This window comes from Belonocnema kinseyi, chromosome 8 (assembly GCF_010883055.1).
Source record: "Belonocnema kinseyi isolate 2016_QV_RU_SX_M_011 chromosome 8, B_treatae_v1, whole genome shotgun sequence".
Taxonomy (NCBI): Eukaryota; Metazoa; Arthropoda; class Insecta; order Hymenoptera; family Cynipidae; genus Belonocnema; species Belonocnema kinseyi.
In genome coordinates, this window is record NC_046664.1 from 37,145,259 (window position 1) to 37,164,658 (window position 19,400).

General features: G+C 26.4%; 1 protein-coding gene across 1 annotated transcript; it reads right to left on the reverse strand.

Annotated features, from left to right (window-relative positions):
• Window positions 1–3,710: 3,710 nt before the first annotated feature.
• LOC117178011 (N-acetyltransferase ESCO2) lies at window positions 3,711–14,907 on the reverse strand. Its single transcript, XM_033369191.1, has 3 exons — window positions 14,773–14,907; window positions 7,839–10,211; window positions 3,711–4,000 (listed from the first exon to the last, which is right to left on the reverse strand). Exons 2-3 carry the CDS (start codon window positions 10,181–10,183, stop codon window positions 3,877–3,879), a joined length of 2,469 nt encoding a protein of 822 aa, XP_033225082.1. The 5' UTR covers window positions 10,184–10,211; window positions 14,773–14,907; the 3' UTR covers window positions 3,711–3,876.
• Window positions 14,908–19,400: the final 4,493 nt, after the last annotated feature.

Consider the following 19,400-nt stretch of genomic DNA (forward strand, 5'->3'; position numbering starts at 1 on the left):
CAGTTATAAAATGTGTTTTTACCAGCAAAAAAACAAAACCGAATGTTCAAAACAATCGTTAAATATTCTACAAAAAAAAAATGAATATGGAATAAATTAATCAAATTTTTAATTAAAAAAATATTTCATTTGAAATAAGAAACATTTAGATATAACCAGCAAAAAGGAATTTTTGACAAAATACTTGAACCCTCAACCTAAACAATTTAATGTTAAACGAGACAGTTGAATTTTTAAATAAAAAATAATAACAAAAAATATTCAGCAAAAAAATGAAATAGGAAAAATTCCAGTTATAAAAATCTATGTCACGAAAAAAACAGAATTTTCAACACAATGGTTAAATTTTCAACAACAAAAATAATTTGAAATAAATTAGTTGAATATTCAGGGAAAAAAAGGTTTTATTTGAAATAAAACAGTTGGATTTAACCAGAAAAAAACGAATTTTTCACAAAATATTTGAATCCTCAACCTAAATAAATTATTTTTTAACTCGGCAGTTGCATTTTTGAATAATTAAAAAATATATATTTAGCCAAAAATAGAATAGAGAAATTTCCAGTTCTAAAAATGTATTTTTAACAACAAAAAACGAATTTTCAACACAATGGTTACATTTTCAAAAAAAAAAATGTTTAAATAAAGTATTTGCATTTTCAGTAAAAAAAAATTAATTTAAGTTAAAAAACAGTTTTATTTTTACCAGTAAAAATGAATTTTTGACAAATTACTTGAATCCTCAACCCCCTATACTTAAATTAATTGTCAATCAGACAGTTGAATTTTTAAATGAAAAAAAAAATATGTAACCAAAAATGGAACAGGGAAAATTTCAGCGATAAAAATGCGCTTTTGAAAAAAAAAAAAAACAAGTTTCAACCAAAGTAATCAATTTTCACTTAAAGTAATAAATCTTCAACCTAAAAAATGAATTTTGAACCAAGTAGTTTAACTTTTTACGAATTATTTGAATCCTCAACCAAAATATTAATTTTGAAACCGAATTTTTTTTTCATTTAAAAATGCAACTGTCTGATTGCCAATTAATTTAAGTAGAGGGGGTTGAGGATTCAAGTAATTTGTCAAAAATTCATTTTCAATAAAAAGAGATGAAATTTCTAATAAAAGAAATATATTTTTAGGTGAGAATTGAAGAAATTCTCAAAAAAGAAATTTTCTTCACGCATCACCTAATTGGAAATTTAGGGATAATAGAAAATTCCTAAAGTAAAATTGCGGACCAAAGGGAAATTCATTCATTATAGATTGCTAAATAATAAAATAGTAAATCAAATGAATTACTTTTATTTCATAAAACACATTTTTTATTTTATTATTTATTATTAAAAGAATATTTTGATTGTGTAGAATCAGGAATTTTCTTATTCGGGAAAGTTCATGTATCAGCAATTTTATAGTGTCTAATATTTTATAATATCGGTAATTTTATTTTTTCGAATTTTTCAGTAGCGATTTAGACTTTAAACATTACAATTTTAATGATTCTATTCGAACAAAAATTTAATTAGTGTGTAAAAGTGTTGAATTTTTATGTGTAAATAACAATTGAACAATTATTAATTTAAAACGACATCAAATAAAAATAATGTCACCTCTTATTTAACAAGTTGTGAAGTTTAAAATTTCAAATCTTTAAAATTTTAATGTTTCTAACTTAAAATTACGTCATTTTGAACATTTACAATTTTATTGATTCATTCTTTAATTTAGAGTATTAAAAACGATATCCTCAGTTGAATATAAATTACTTTCTAGCTCAGCCATATTCAGGAATTACTGTGTTTCATATACAAATTAAAAATTTTCAAATAAATTAATTAATTTCAAGCAAAAAAATGTTCTTTTTTGCTTTAAAAGAGAACTCTTTAACAACATACTGGAATTTGCAACAAAATAATTGAACTCTTAACATAATAGTTGAATATTCAACCTAAAAAGACAAATTGCCAACGAAAAAGTGTTATAGTTTATATTTTAATAAAAAAAGAATGAAATTTATACAACAAAAGAAAAGAATTTTAAAACCAAAAAGACAAATTTCCAATAAATAAAGATTTTTCACTTAAAAAATAAATAAAAGTTTATCTAAATTATTGAATCTTCAAACCAGAAGACAAATTTTCATTACAAAAATTCTATTCGCAAACAAAAAATATGACTGTTCAACAAAAAATTAATTATCCACGTAACTGATGCATTTTTACGAAAAAAGGGAGATTTCAAACTAAAAAATAATTTTTGTACAAAAAAAAACGCGAATTTTCAACAAAAAATATAAATCTTAAAAAATGGAAAAGTTCCATTTTCTGTTAAAACATGAATTCTAAACAAACAAAAAAAGAAGTATTTTCCACTAAAGAATTAAATTTGCAACCAGACTTCAATAAAAAAATTTCAGAATGTAGTTTGACTTTGACCCAAGTAGTTGAATTATCAATTAAACAAGATTCATTTTCAACAAGATAATTAAACTTTTAACCAACGAGATAACTTTTCAACTTAAAATATAAATCTTTAACAAAAAAAGTGATTTCTTAGCAAAGCGATTCAACCAAATATTTTAAACAAATTAGTTGAAATATCAAGCAAAGAAGACCGGTTTTTAACGAAAAATTTGCATTTTCCTACAAAAAATGAAATTTCTTCTATAACAGATGAAGTTTAAAAATCAAAAAGAAAAATTTTTAAACAAAAAAAGTTGAATTTTATGTTGAAAAAGATTTTAGTTGATTTTTCACGATCAAACTATGAATTTTTTAACAAGAAATAATTTTCTACCAAAAAATTGAATTTTCAATCCAAAAAGAAGAATTCAAACTAAAAAGGAGGAATTTTAAACAAAATTATTGAATTCTCTAGCAAATAGTTGCATTTTTATCAAAAAATATGAAATTTATCTTAAAGCAGAAGAATTTTTTATTACAAACAAAGTTGAGTTATCGTCCAAAAAAGATTTGTACTAAAACAGATGAATTTGTAATAAAAAAATAATGTTTTTTTTATAAGTGGAACTTTTATCCAGAAAATATTTCAGTTCATTTTGCAACACCAAAATCTAAATTTTAAACAAAAAGTAAATTTTCTACGAAAGTGTTAAGTTTTCAAGAAAATAGTATAATAGCTTAATTTTCAACCAAACAGTTGCATTTTTATAGAAAAAATGGATTTAATTTCTGCTAAAGCAGGTAAACTTTAAAATAAAATAGACAAACTTTCAAAAAAGAGGTAAATTATTAACTTATTAACTAAAAATGTGCAAGTTGTAATTTAGTAAATATTTAAGTTTGGTTTAAACTGCTTTTTATTTCGTAGAAGAAAACTACAGAAATATACGTGACTTATATCTTATATGAACAGTAGAAAAAAAAACTAAATTTATTTTAAGTATAAAAAATATTCATACTAGGACATATTGCATGAAAATTATTGTGATTTACACACTACTAAATTTACATATTAATCTTAACGTAAATTATATTCGAAATCGAACTAATTCTTTGATCATATTGAGTATATTTATCAAATATCTGTCTGTAATACTCTGCATTTTTACGGCTCGTAAAATTACCACAATTTACTAAACCGGGCCATAGGTTTTTTAAAATATAAGTTTGCACATAGAAAAAAAATCGTAGAAGTAAATAGATTCTCTCATTATGAAGATATGGGAGAATGACAAAGAAATGTTTTTGTTTCTTTTTATGGCTTTTAATATATAAATAAAAAAAAGAGAGAGCTAAGCAGCTGTCGTAGAAAGCCTAGTCGACAAACTTGAAATTAGAGTAAGATAAAACGCATATGTCAATAATAGGCAAATAGAAAATAGTCTAAAAACTATCTAAAAAATAGTGCTTAGTTGTACACTTTGAAGTTTCGGGTTTTTGTGTACTTTTCGGCGAAAATCTTGCCGCTTGGTGTTGGTGTAGAAAAGGCAATGTCGTCCATTGTCATTATATAGCCGAAATAGTAGGATCTCCTGAGAAAAAAAACAGATTGTGCAATTTTACTTATTTGTTTATTCAAAAAATTCAAAGATTCTAATCATCTCAAAAGTGTTGATAAATATTTTGAAGATGTAATATTTAACAAAAAATGCATACATTTGACGAGGATTTTAAAGATTTCGAAAGCAGGCTTCGGATTTATTTGAGGAATTTAAAATAGTTTTGATAATAGCATATATTTTGAAAAATGCATGTAATTTTTAAACATTCAACCGAGGGGTTAGTGTTTTTGTAATCTATATAATCATTGGAAAACTAGTAAATCTTTTTCAATTTCTTGAAATCTGTGATTCGAAAAATCCGTAGCTTCTAATTTTTTTTGAAATCGTATAGATCTACTAAAGAAAGATTACAAATTAATTTTTACATGCAGAAAAGCTGAAACACTCTTTTTATAAAAAATGTTGTATTTTTCAATAGGGTTATATGATTTTTTGATAACTACCGCCATTACAAAATCTATTTTTACAAACTTGATATAGTTTACACATTTTTCTTTTATGGAATGAAAGTTTTTTTTAAATAAACTCGCATGTTGAATAAAGCAGTCAAAATTGAAAAAAATTAAATTGTTCTAAATTCAACTATTGAAAAATCAATGATCAATTTTCTTCAATTTTGAACAGTCTTCAATTACGTTTTCAATTCTTTGTAATTTTCATCAGTTGAATTTTTTACTGTAGAGAATTTCATTCCAAACTTTCTTCAACTCCCAACAGTTGACAATTCAATTTTTAATTTTGCTTAATTTTCAATAAATAAATTTTCAGTTTTCTTCAATTTTGAACAGTAATTTCTTCAAAATAAAATTTCAAGTAAATGCAAGTTAAAATTATACAATTTAAACTCGAGATTACTTTCGGGTTCAAAATTTCCCGTGTAATTGAAATACTGTATTCTCAAATATAGTATATTTATAGAGAAAAGGGACAAAAAAGGTGAGTGAAAAACTTTAAAATTATTTTAAATCTAGAAATTCATCATAATATTATAAAAGCTTTTAATTTATTTAAAAATTCTATGAATACCTCAAATATTGTAAAATTCCATAGAAATTTTTAATCTCTTAAAATTCTTTAAATCTCTTAAATCTTGTGTAATTCCGTACATTTCAAATTTTTAATATCTTTTTAAATTCCTTTAAAAATGTCTGAATATTTGAAATCCTATGAATTATCTTTAATTTTGTTATATTTCTTCAAGTTTTTTTTAAAATCGTAAAAACTTTGAACTCCTCTGAAACCTCGTAAAATCTGTTCAAATCCTCGAAATCAGCTAAGAGTGTTCAAGACCGCTTGGAATCTGTTAAAATTTCGTGAAGTTTTTTAGAAATTCCTTTTCAAACCCAATAATTTACAAAGAATTACAAGATTAACTTAATGTTTATTTAAAATATTATTTTTTAGTATATAAATGATAAAATGTCCGTTTATTTATCACAGGCTTCGTAATCTATTATTACATTTGTTGTTAAAAATTCAATTATTTTGTTCAACTGATACTGCTGAGTTGAAAATTGCACTATTTTAATGAAAATTTGTCTTTGGTATGAAAATTCCAACTATTTTTTGCATTTTTTTTCTTTTAATCATATCTTTTTGTAGAATATTCACCTTTTTTGATTAGAAATGCAATTGTCTAAATAAAAATTAATCTGTTTTGGTTGAAAAGTCAACTGTTTTGTTAAAAATTCGTCTTTCGTAGAAAATTCATTTTTTGGATTGGAAATTTAAAAATTTGGTAATCAAAGTTTATGGCTGAAAACTTTTAAATAAAATTGAAGTTCTCAACAAAAAAGTTGAATTGCAAGCATTTTTTAAAAAGTTTTATTAAAGTAGTAATTTTAAGACCTAGTGGTGATATTTTTAAAGAAAAAGATTACTTTTATATGTAAACGAATTTTTAAAAAAATGCAAGAATTCTTAACCAACAAGTTGAGTTTTTAACTTAAAAATATGGATTTTTAAACAAAAAAATTAATTTACTACAAAAAAAAGACGAATTTTTAACAAAATTCAAGAATGTTCAACCGAAAAGTTGAATTTTCAACTAAAAAAATGAATTTTTAAACAAAGAAATTAATTTACTACAAAAAAAGGCGAATATTAACAGAATTCAAGAATTCTGAACTTTTAGTTGGATTTTCAACTGAAAAAGAAGAATTTTTAAACAAATTAATTTACTATCAAAAAAGACCAATCGAACAGTTGAAATTTCAACTAGAAAATATTAATTTTTAAACAGAAAGATTAATTTTATACTGAAAAACGAATTTGGAACAAAATTCAAGATTTCTGAACATAGAATTTGAATTTTTAACTAAAAAATATGAATTTTTAAACAAAAAAATTAATTTACTACAAAAAAAGACGAATTTTTAACAAAATTCCAAAATTTTCATCCGAAAAGTTGAATTTTCAACTAAAAAAAAAAATGAATTTTATACAAAGAAATTAATTTACTAACAAAAAGACGAATTTTTAACAGAATTCAAGAATTTTGAACTTAAAGTTGAATTTTGAACTGAAAAATAAGAATTTTTAAACAAATTAATTTACTATAAAAAAGACCAATTTTCAATCTAATTCCGGGGTTCTAAAACAAACAGTTGAAGTTTAAACTAGAAAAGATTATTTTTTGAACAAAAAGATTAATTTTGTACTGAAAAAAAAGAATTTTTAACAAAATAAAAAAATTTCCATACCAAAAAAGAATTTAAAAAAAAAAAAGAATTTACTACCAAAAAGACGAATTTTCAATAAAATCCAAGAGTTCTCAACTAAAAAGTTGAATTTTTAAAAAGTTTTAACAAAGTAGTAACTTTAAAACCTAATGGTGACATTTTTAAACGAAAAGATTAATTTTCTACGCAAAAACGAATATATAACAAAATTCAAGAATTCTCAATCAAAAAGTTGAAGTTTTAACTAAAAAAATTGAGTTTTTAACTAAAAAAGATTAATTTACTACAAAACAAGACGAATTTTTAACAAAATTCAAGAATTTTCAACCGAAAACTTGAATTTTTATACAAAAAATTAATTTACTATAAAAGACAAATTTTTAATCAAATTCAAGAATTCTAAATCAACAAGTTGAAGTTTAAACTAGAAAAGATTAATTTTTAATAAAAAATATTAATTTACTACCAAAAAAAGACGAATTTTCAATAAAATTCAAGAGTTCTCAAACAAAAAGTTGGATTTTTAAAAAGTTTTAACAAAGTAGTAACTTTAAAATCTAATGGTGAATGTTTTTAACGAAAAGATTAATTTTCTACCCAAAACGAATTTATAACAAAATTCAAGAAATCTCAATCAAAAAGTTGAATTTTTAATTAAAAAAGATGAATTTATTACCAAAAAAATTAATTTACTGCCAAAAAAAGACGAATTTTTAACAAAATTCAAGAATTCTGAACATAAAATTTGAATTTTCAACTAAAAAAAATGAATTTTTAAACAAAGAAATTAATTTACTGCCAAACGAAGACAAATTTTTAACAACATTCATGAAACCTGAACATAAAAGTTGAATTTTCAACTAAAAAAATTAATTTTTAAACAAAGAAATTAATTTACTGCCAAACAAAGACAAATTTTTAACAGAATTCAATAATTCTGAGCCCAACAGTTGAATTATCAACTAAAAAAGAATTTTAAAAAAATTACTACAGAAAAGACGAATTTTCAATAAAATTCAAGATTTCAAAATTTTCCACAAGATTTTGTAAAAATTATCAAGATTTCAAAAGTCATGAACCACTCGGTTTTTTTCTAAAATGTAAATAAAAAAAAAATAAAAAAATACCTTATCGTATCGACGAGCTGCCTTGCAATCCCCTGTCTTCGGTGACTCATCGCCGTCCAGACAACATTGACGCCACACTTGACAGGAGTGCTTTCCGAGCTGCAACAATCCAATTCCACCAGTTCCGGAATCATTCGATGCGCTGCTTTCACCGGCTCAGCAACAAGAACTCCCAAAACATTTTTATCTCTCACATACAAGTAGACATTCTTGTCTCCATAATAAGCCAACTGCATATCCGCAAGACCTAAATCCGTATCCACGACATTCAAAATCTCCCCCACCTTCTTCCAGTGCTGCTTCGGATCACTCGGTTCAATCAGAATAATCCTGCTCGACGTGTGCTCCTCATCCCACACCAATTTCTCATTCTTCCAACCCTGAAACTTTAGAGTTCTCACATTATTGTGATAATTCAAGTGGGCATTTTCATCCTCGGCGTCTCCAACTTGATAAACAATTCCGCACTCGTTGCACTGGTTGGCTCCAAAGTTCTTCTGGCCACAGTCGATTTGATACTGGTCATCAGCTCCACCCGCTTTTGATGAAATTTGCCAGTTTGCTGATCGCTTCACTCCCCGATGCTTGGGACTCGCGACTCTATTGCTGGAGTAACCTTTCTCGAAGAGAGGGTAAAAGCTACATTCAGTTTGAGTTTCTTCTCCCGTCTCCGAGGGAATCTTATCCTCCTGTAGGGCCGCCGAGTCTTCAATATTCATAACCGAAGTCATATTGCTTAATTCGCTCGCCGGGGACATCATGACATCCTGGAAACTTGGATAAACCTGCTCTACATTTGCAATTTTCTTGTCCCTATTCTGCAAAGTGTCCATTGGCTCGTACTCGTCATCAGTCCAGTCATCTTCGAGAACCTTGATCAACTTCGCGACGTCCCGATCCTTTGTGGATTCAAACTCGGGTTCGTCGATAATCAGATCAGTCGCGTCCAGGGAAAAATCGAGTTTAGGTTTCTTGTTCTGGCTCTTACGAACTTTCTTCGGCTCGAGGGAGAACTTTCCTTCCGAGACGTTCAACTTGATCTTATCGCTGACAGTCACCGTGGCTGGTTTGGCTCGAATTCTCTTGAAGAATCGCTTCGTCGGGTCAATCTCGGGAGAGGGCGATCTCGCTTTCTTCCTCGTTTCTGAAATCTTCGAAGACTCTTCTGACTTTTGAGATTCGGACTCAACTGGTATTTCAAGAATAGCTGTGAGAGCAGGAGGAGAGGCTTGCTTTTCCTTTCTGAAAGCCTCAACTCTCGACACGTGTTTCTTCGGCTTCGGTTTCTTCAGTCCGTGCGAGACGCCGCAGTTGATTTCGCCCTTTTTGTGTCGCTTCTGGGATTGTCTGACCGTAGACTTTGCATTGTGAGCAGGAAGACTGCGTCTCTTTTTACTCTGCTCAATCTGCTTCCAGTCGACTCCGAAGGCACTCAGTCTCTGCTGCTTTCCACTTCCGTAAAAGGATTTCGTGTCGAGAGTGACATTCTTATTGTTCTCGCTCTTGTCCTGAAAGAGAGCGGCTCTCGCTTTCGGAATGGTGGAGGACTCTTCCGTTTTCTGTAATTTCGTCAACACGACGATTGGATCGTTAATGTGCCTTTTCAGGGAATTTCCTTTCTTCCCCGGGGAGATCTCGTCGACATCGAAAGCCCCGAGAGTTTTTCGCCGATGGAGACGAGGAAGTGAGGCGTCTTTGTTCACAGATCCTAAAGGTGTGATCTGTTTCACCTCGGGGCTCTCTTCCTTCTGGGGCGTCTCTGCGATCGTGTTTTCATTCTGAAGATCTGTCATGGAATCTCGGAGAGGCGTTTCCAGGATAAGTTCCTGGGAATATCTGCTGATGGTGCGAATTGGAGTGTCTGCGAGATTTTCCGAAAGAGCTGTGGCTGGAGATCGAGTCGAAGATTTTGGAGATCGAGTCGAAGATTTTGGAGAGTCTGGGAAGATTTTTCGCCGAGGGGAAGAACGAGCGGTTTTGGTAACGTGTCTTAGAGTGCTAAATGGAGAGAGACGTTTTTCGGCGCTTCCAGATGGCTTTAGACGATCCCAGGTGAGATTCATGAGTGGAATTTGCGGGGAACCTTCCGGTGAGGCTAGAGGAGAGAGGAATTGGCGACCTGGTGAAGAGTAGATGCTGCTGGGACTACGATCGGTGAGAGCGAGTGGTGACATTGGACCCAGGTCGGACTCATCGCCTGAATTTGTGTCCATTTGGTTTTGAAGATCGGCTTGCTGGAAGAGGCTGCGTTTAGTGGAACTTCCACCAGTTCCAAAAATACGCTTGGCTCGACGAGGAGTGCAGAGCAACTCATCGGAGCCTTGACCACTGTCACAGGTAGTCATATTACCTAGCGTTGTGGCTCAGCAAAATCTGGAAAGATAATACCGGAAAGACTGATCGAAGTGCTTAATTAAATTAAAATGTTTAACAGGGTTACTAAAAGAATCTGGTTACAAAATTTCATGACTTTTTCAGGCAAAATTTTGGAAAAATGCCAGGTTTAATTTTTTTTTAATTCAGCCAATTGCATTAAATTGTAACAAATGATAATGCAATGATAATAGTTTATCAATAAGTTTGATTGAATTCGAAACAATTTTGAATAATATTTTTATCAAAGTGAAAAAAAGTATTCTGTAATCATAACCATTTTTTTTTTATTACTTTAAGAACAATTATAGTTAAACTATTTATGCAAAGATTAGGATTACATTTGAAAAAAATGTAATTTGAAGAAACTTTTCATTTAATTCCTACACTTTGTCTGATATTTGCCTTTTCCTTAAGTTTTCTTTTCCAATTTTCAAATATAGAATTCGCTATAAAATACTAAATTATTAAGACTTTGAAATTCAGACAATTAAACAAGTTTCAGTCATTTTTTCACAATTCCATGACTTTTCCAGGTCTTCCTGGCCTTGTAGCAATCCTGTTTAAGTTCTCGGAGTAATTCTCACGAGCATGAGAGTATGCTCGACCTTTATGTGTTTCGAGAATTTCATTAGCATTTACAGGATGGTGATTCAGCGTTCGATTTTAAATTCCTGATCATTTGCAGGGTTTTCCTGGTTAAGTTTTTCCATTTTTGCGGTCAACTTAAAGTAAGATACTCATATTTGCCGCGAAACTCAAGCATTTATTTTAAATCGTGATGTTCATTCTAAGCATCATTTAACACAACAGAGCAAAAAAACTACAAAATAAATGAAGTTTCAAATAAAATTATGAATCTTTAACTGTAATAGTGGAATTTTAAGCTAAACAGATGAATTTTCAACTAAAATGATGAATATTTGACTAATAAAATACTTGAATTTTTTAACCGAAAAAATGAATTTTTGAACAATAAGATTCATTTACTACAAAAAAAAGATTCAACAAAATACATGAATTTTAACGAAATAGTTGAATTTTGAATTTTAACAAATTTAATTTTTTGATTGACAGTCTAATTTTAAAAAAAAGTTTTCAACTAAAAAAATGAATCTTCAACTGAAACAGTTGAACTTTTAACAAAAATAATTTTTACTAAAAAAAGATAAATTGTCAACCAAAACTTAAATAATTAAGTTTTAAGTTGAGAAAATCAATGTTAAACCAGAAAAGACGAATTTTCAACGAAAAAAGATCATTCTTCAACCAAAAATTAAATTATTAAATTTTCAGTCAATAAATGAACTTTCATTCAATGGGATGAATCTTCAGCTAAAATTATTGAATATTCAACTAAAATAGTATTTTCATGTTCAGTTTAGGACAGAAATTATTTTCAACCAAAAAAGAAACAAATTTGCAATACAATAGTTAAATTTTTGGTAAAAAAGTTCCTTTTCATCCAAAGAAAACAAAATTTCAACCAAACAGCTTATGTTTAAACCAAAGAAATGAATTATTAATTAAAATGTTGAATTTTCGAAAAAAAAATTTAACAAGAATTTATTTTCAACCAATTCAATTTATTTATAACCTTAAAGGTGACTTTTCAATTAAAATAATGTAGATTTAACAGGAATATTTGAATTTTTAAACAATTAGATTCACTTTCAAATCAAAAAATGATTTTCTAACAAGAAAAGGACAGTTTTCTACCAAAAATGTCGATTTTTAAAACAAAATACCTAATTTTTTAAATAGAAAAGACATATTTACATCCAAATGGTTAAATTTTAAACCAGAAATATTCAATTTTCAAATCAAAGTTGAACGGTTAAATTTTCAGTTGAAAGAATTAACTTTCAAACAAACTGATAAATTTACAATTAAAATTATAAATATTCAACTGAAATAGCTGAATTTTATACCTACAAAAAGATTAATTTTTCACAAATTACATGATATTTTGAAAAATAATTTAATTTTTAAATAAAAAATATCAATTTTCAAATAGTTGAATATTTATTTTAAAAAAGATAAAATTTCAACCAAAAATAGAATAGTTGAATTTTCCGTAAAAACTGTAATTCTTAACAAAACAAATCAGATTTTCAGAAACATAGTTAAATTTTCGTTAAACAAATTTGTTTTCATCCAAAGAAAAAACATGTTTTCAATCAAATAACTCATTTTTCGACCAAAGAAATGAAGTTTTAATTAAAATGATGAAACTTCATTTAAAAAAAAAAAAATTTCAACAAGGGAGTTTGTTTTTCAACCAAGTAAATTTATTTATAACCTAAAAGATGAATTTTTAACTGAAACGTGGAATATTTAACTGGAATACTCAAATTTTTAACAAAAAAGTATTTTTGAACAAGGAAATTAACTTTCACATAAGAAAATAATTTACTACCAAAAAAAGTCAATTTTTTAATGAAATACGTGAATTTTCAATTTATAAAGACAAATTTACATCCAAACTGTTGAATTTTGAACAAGAAAAGGTCAATTTTCTACTGCAATAATTAAATTCTTAGTTAAAAAATTGATTTTCAACAAAAGTTACATTCTTAAAAGTAGACGAACTTCCAAGAAAAACGATTAATCTTCCAACAAAAAAATTAATTTTTAACAAAAGAGTTTAGCTTTTAACCGCAAATACTTGAATTTTTCAGAAAAAAAGTTAAATTCCTAACGAAAAATGTATATTTCTTTAACAAAATTTCATATTTTAAATAAAAATTATAATTATTATATAAATAATGAACATTTGAATTTTGCTACAATCATTTATAAGTATTTTGAATTTGAATTGGGAAAATCGTATTTTCTATCTTTATTAATAATAATTGCATCATTTAAATTTCGCCGGTAAATGAATCACTTCAAATTGGAAAGGGCACTTAATTTAAATGATCAAAGAAGTAAAAAGTAATTGAAAACATTGTTCGTATTAAACAGTGCCTTATTCAGGGTCGTTAGTTTTGTTACAATACTCCATTTTCTAAATTCTTCTAGTAATCACAATAAACTTTTTTAACCTAAAAAAAATTATCTTTAAGCAAAAAGTTAATTTTCTACTAAAGAGTCGAATATCTATAAAATAAAAGAATTGAAAAAAATCAAGAATTTTATTGAATTTACGTTTTTAAACATCCATTGAATGGAATAAAATTGAGTGTAATTAGAAGCATTCGAAACGATATCGAAGAATGCAGGCTAAATTAATAACAATTCAGAACGAATTCAAAATAAATTGCAAAAAATATTTGAAAATCTTGTGAAATCTGAAACCCTACGAAATCCCTAACTTCTTGCGAATAACCTATTTAAACCCCATTAAAATATTAATAACATCCTGTAAGATTCTATGAAATTTGATATTATATTATATAGACAAATTTATTAATTGAATTACGTAGAATTGATTCATTTTTAAAGAATTTGAGTGAATTAAAAAAGTCGAAAAATTCAAAGGAATTTAAAATAAATTCCACGATATTTCCTGAAATCCTGGAATTTTCTTAAAACCTTATAGACCCTGTGAAATCTTTCCATATCTTCGAAAATTCATTAACATAAAATATTTCAAATACTTGGAAATCTCTTCAAACTAATGAAATTGAACAAAAATCATTAGAGTCTTTGAAAATTCTCCAAAATATTTCAAATTAAAAGCTTTTGAAAAACCTTAGAAGTTTTAAAAACACCCTGAAATCTTAAAAATCCCTGCATATTATTGAAATCTATTAAAAAATTTATTGGAATCTTTAAAAATGCCTTAAAATATTTCAAAAGAATTCAAGACACTTCAGAAATAGTAACAGATTTAAAACAAAGCATTTCAAATTTTTTAAGTGGAATCTTTAGAAATCAAATCATTTTTTTTTAATCAGGAAATATTAATGTTGAAAATAATTTAATTTTTAATTTTAAACATAGATTAAAAGTTAAATATCGAAGACAACAAAAATCCATAAATTTTCGTAAATTCTAGCAAAGAGAAGCAGCCGTTGCGATTTTCAAATGAAAATTATGAATATTTGATACCAAGTTCATGAATATAGAAAATATATATTAACAAAGTTCTGATTTTGTAATAATAATGACCAACAAATAGGTTATGTAAAACCCCAATCAAAATATATCATTGTAGCCAATAAATTAAATACGTAATTACTTTCTGCATCAAATAGATCACACAAATTTTCAAAAGAATCAAAGCCTTACCGAGAAACACCGAAAGAAAGAGATAAATTCGTTGAAGAAATTCCAAGAATTTTCCCGCTCGAAATCAACGCATTTGAGGTTAGTTTCTTCTTTCCACAAAAATAAATCCAGCAAATTACACACCCCGGAAATAGCGGATAACACGATTTTATATTATTTAACTCAGATTAAGGGTAAAATGTAACGAAAACGAGCAATTAAGAGCAAAATAACTTTTGTTTACATTCACGTCCGCTTTTCAAGGACTTTCATCACGACATATAAACGACGTTTTAGCTTCAAAAAATAAACAAAGATTACACATGAATAAAAAAGAAACCGTTACCTTTTATTCTGCTGGTACACGTAGCCAGCAGAGGATAATTTTGACTAAAAAAATCACTAATTTAGCACTGTAAACGTCAACGGTTTCGTTCAGATTCCGAGATGTAACGTTTTCTCTGTTTTCTCCTTTTTCCCTCCTGTCGTTTGCGTTTCCTGGCTTGCGCACTGGGCACCTGCTTTTTCGAGCACTATGATTGGTGTGACAAATTCAAATAAATTTAAACCCCGCAAAGTTTCGATTTATAACTTTACCCTTTACCATTTTTCAATAAATTTGAATTTTGTAAAAATGATGCAGACTGGTTTATTAATTATTATTATTGATTTTTAATCATTAGGCAATAAATTCGGAATTTAAACGTTTTTAAAAATGAAGTGAACGTTTTGGGGTTTCCGTGATCCTTCTGCGTTTTTAGATCATTTACTAAAATTTTATATATAAGAAATGCGAAAAATATTGGTAAATTTGATAAATATGTTTGCTTTACATTTTAGGATTTTTGAGAATAAATGACTAGAATGTAAAGTATGTAGTTCATCCCCTCTTTCGGTTTGACACTTTTTGAATGAAAACCAGTTTGCGCAACAATTAGCGTTCCTTGAAGCCAGGGACGTCTAAAGCGGGGTGGCCCGGAAAAAATAAAAAATTATTAAATTCATTGATTAGATCTTTGGTAATAGCACTGAAAAGATTCTTTGTGGTACTTCAAAAAATTATATATTTTGTTAATTAAACAAATTTTACCGTTAGTTAAGTTGATGGGAAACTTTTAAATTAAAAACGAAAATTGGGTATAGTTTATTGAAGTGAATAACCTTATATTTGAAAAAAAAATTTTCATCGAAATATAACATTCCAAAAAATGACGAAAAATGAAATTTCTTTAATTTGTAACTAAAGTTGCAAAACAATTGTTTATCGTTTATTTTTTTAAACTCTCTTTAATAAACTAAGGTAAGATGTACATATTTTTGAGTTTCGAACATTTTTTTTTCTATTTTTTACGGATCCTGAAACATGAGCCATATTTTTATATTTTTAATTCTATTTAGAAATAAAATATTTTTATTATTTATTTATTCATTTATAAGATCTGTGAAAATCCATTTACACAAAATTTTTTTTTTTCTATTATTTACGGATCCTAAAACATGAGCTATTTTTTGCAAAACCCGTAAAAATCCGGTTACATAGGATCCATAAAAAATAAAGAAAATTTGTTTTCAATTTTTGTTGGGTACATTTTTTTCATGGATCGTGAAATGAGCCATTTTTACACAAGATCCGTAAAAATCCCTTTACACAGAATCCATAAGAATTGAAAAAATCTTGGGTGAAATAAATATTTTTACTTTTTTGTATTTTTTACGGATCCTGAAACATGAGCCATTTTTAGAAAAGATACGTAAAAATCTGTTTACATAGAATCCACAAAAAAATGAGAAATTAAAAAAAAATGTTCGCTAAATTTTCTATCTGTCTTCTATTCTTTATAGATCGTTAAACATGAGTCATTTTTACACAAGGTCCATAAAAATAGACAAATATTGGGTAAATTAATATAGAAAATATATTTTTCTATTCTTTCCGGATCCTAAGACACAAGCCATTTTTACTACAGACCCGTAAAATCGGTTTACATAGGATCCATAAAAATCAAGAACTTTTTTAAAAAATTTGCTTGGCTAAGTTTTCTATTTTTTATATGGATCGTGAAAAATGTGCAATTTTTACACAAGATCCGTAAAAATCTATTTGAATAGAATCCATAAAATAAACCAAATATTAGGTAAATTAAAAAAAATGGTATCTTTTTCTATTCTTTATGGATCCTAAAACACGAGCCATTTCTAACAAAAATCCGTTTACACAGGATCTACGAAAAATAGAGAAAACATTTTTTTCATTTTTTTGGGGGTAAATCGTCTATTTTTTATGGATCGTGAAACGAGCCATTTATACACAAGGCGCGTAAAAATCCGTTTATACAGGATCCGTGGAAAATAAAATATTTTTTCCATTTTTTTTTGCGGTTAAAGTTAATGGATGTGATTAACTTTAGACGGAATAAAGAAAAAAATAGTTGCGTTGAAGTATAATGTTTTTAAAAATGACGAAAATTGCAATTTTGTAAATTTAAAGTGAAGTTGACAAAAAAATGTTTTAATTTTGTTTAGTTCATTTAAGAAACTAAAGAAACAATTACACATTAGTAAATTTTTAACAAAACTTTTTTTTCTATTTTTTACAGATCCTTAAATTTGACTCCTTTTTACACTAGACCCATAAAAATCTGTTAACACAAAAACCGTAAAAATAGAACATGTTTTTTACTATTTTATTCAGGGTAAACTTTACGAAAATGATTTGTTAAAAATTGTTTTTTTTTTTCTTGGTTAAAAATTACTTTTTAAACTGGAAATTTAACTACTACATTTATTTACAACCCAATAGTTCAATTTTCTACGAAAACAGTTAAATTTCAACTAAGAAAGATGTTAAAATTTGAATAAAAAAGTATAATTTTTTAATAAAAGAATTAAATTCTCAATCAAATAATATTTTGATTTTTTAAGAAAAATAAATTTCCAAATCAAAAAGATGAAATTTATTATTAAGGACTAGAATATTTATTGTAATATAATGACAATGTGAATATAAAAATTTGAACACTTGTTTCTTTTCACATAAAAGTAGCTTTTTCTTAAATTGCAACTGTTAACAATTCAAGAAACAAAAATTATAGGAATTTTAAATTAAAATTTTAAACACCTGAAAGTTGAATAAAATTTGAAATTTAATTTTCAACTTAAACTGTTGAAAATTCAATTTAAAATTTTCTTCTATTTTCTACAGTTGAATGTTGTATTAAAAACAAATGATAAACATTTTATATTCACATCACTTTCCATGACATTTAATTTGAATATTTAAAAATATTTTTTCTTACTCGTTAATAAATAATGCAATATCTGCCTTTATCATTTAATTTTGTACAATTAAAGTTTGTGAACTTGATACTTTATCATTTGGAATGTTTCATTTAAATATAATGTTTATTTTGAAACCCTTAAAATAAAACCTACTGAAATTAGTTTTTTTCTTGGAAATTCAATTATTTAGTTTAAAAATTGTATTTTTTAGTTAAAAATTCAACTGAATGGTCGAAACAGCATGTTTTTTTGGTAGAAAAATAATCTTCTTGGTTGAAAAATCATCTTTTTAGTTGAAAGTTAATTCTATTTTATTCAAAACTTCACTACAAAATTTTTGGTTCAGAATGCATCTCTTTTGGTTAAAAATTATACTACTTGGTTGAAAATTTAGTTATTTTGTTAAAAATTCATCTTTTTTCTTGTAAATTCAACGAGTTGATTGAAAGGTTAAAAGTTCATTTTATTGGTTGAAGCTTGAACTATTTTGTTGAAAAATTTTTTTAACTTCAATGTTTATTAATATATTTTTCGTTGATAATTAAACTATTGTGTTGAAAATGCACCTTTTTGGTCGTGAACTCGATTATTTTGTTGACAGTTGAACTATTTTGTTAAAGATGCACATTTTTTTGTTTGAAAATTACTTTTTTTAACTGGAAATTTAATTATTCCATTTTTTACTGTGAATGGATTATTTATTTTTTTGAAAATTAGTTGTTTTTTGTTAAAAATTAATTTGTTGTTTTTGTAAATTCAACTAGCTAATTGAAAGTTAAACTACTTTGTAGGGAATTAATTTTACTGGTAAAATATTGAACTATTTTGTTAAAAATTATTTCTTCTTTGGTTGAAAATTACTTTTTCTACTGGAAATTTATGAATTTTAATGTTTGTTGAAAAATGAATGTTTTTATAGTAAAACATTCAACTATTACATTTTTCGTTGAGAATTCATCTTATTTGGTTGAAAACTCATTTTTTTATTGGTTGAAATGTAATCTTCTGGGTAGAAAATTACTCTCTTTTGTTAAAAATGCGTTTTGTTTTGTAGAAAATTAATTTTGCGGATAGTTTTTTTCTTTTTAATTTTAAATTAATTTTTGTAGGTGGAAAATGCAATTGGTTTGTTAAGAATTCGTCCCTTTGGCTTGAAAATTCAACATATTTATGGACAATTCGTTTTCTTTTTAATGAAAATTAATTTTTTTCATTTGAAAATTCAACTATTCTATTTTTGGTACAAGATCGATAAAACAATCTTCTTGGTTCAAGCTTAAACTATCTTGTGGAAAATTAATATTTTTAGCTTGAAATTTCGATTACTCTGTTAAAAGTTGAACTACTTTGTTAAAAAATAATTAAATTGGTTTAAGATTGAACTACTTTGTTAAAAATGCGTTTTTGTTGTTGCAAATTACTTTTTTCAATTACTTAGCTCAAAGTTGTTCTGATTTGTTAAAAAATTCATTTTATTGGTTGATATTTAAATTTTTTTTAGCTGTTAATTTTTTGATTTGTTCATTTTTTCTTGAAAATTATACTATTTTTTTAAAAAATTAGGTTTTTTATTTGAAAGTTTATTCTATTTTATTGAGAAATCTATTAATATATTATTGGTTGAAGATTGAACTATTGTGTTACAAATTATTTCTTCTTTGGTTCAAAAATTACTTTTTTTTAAACTGGAAATTT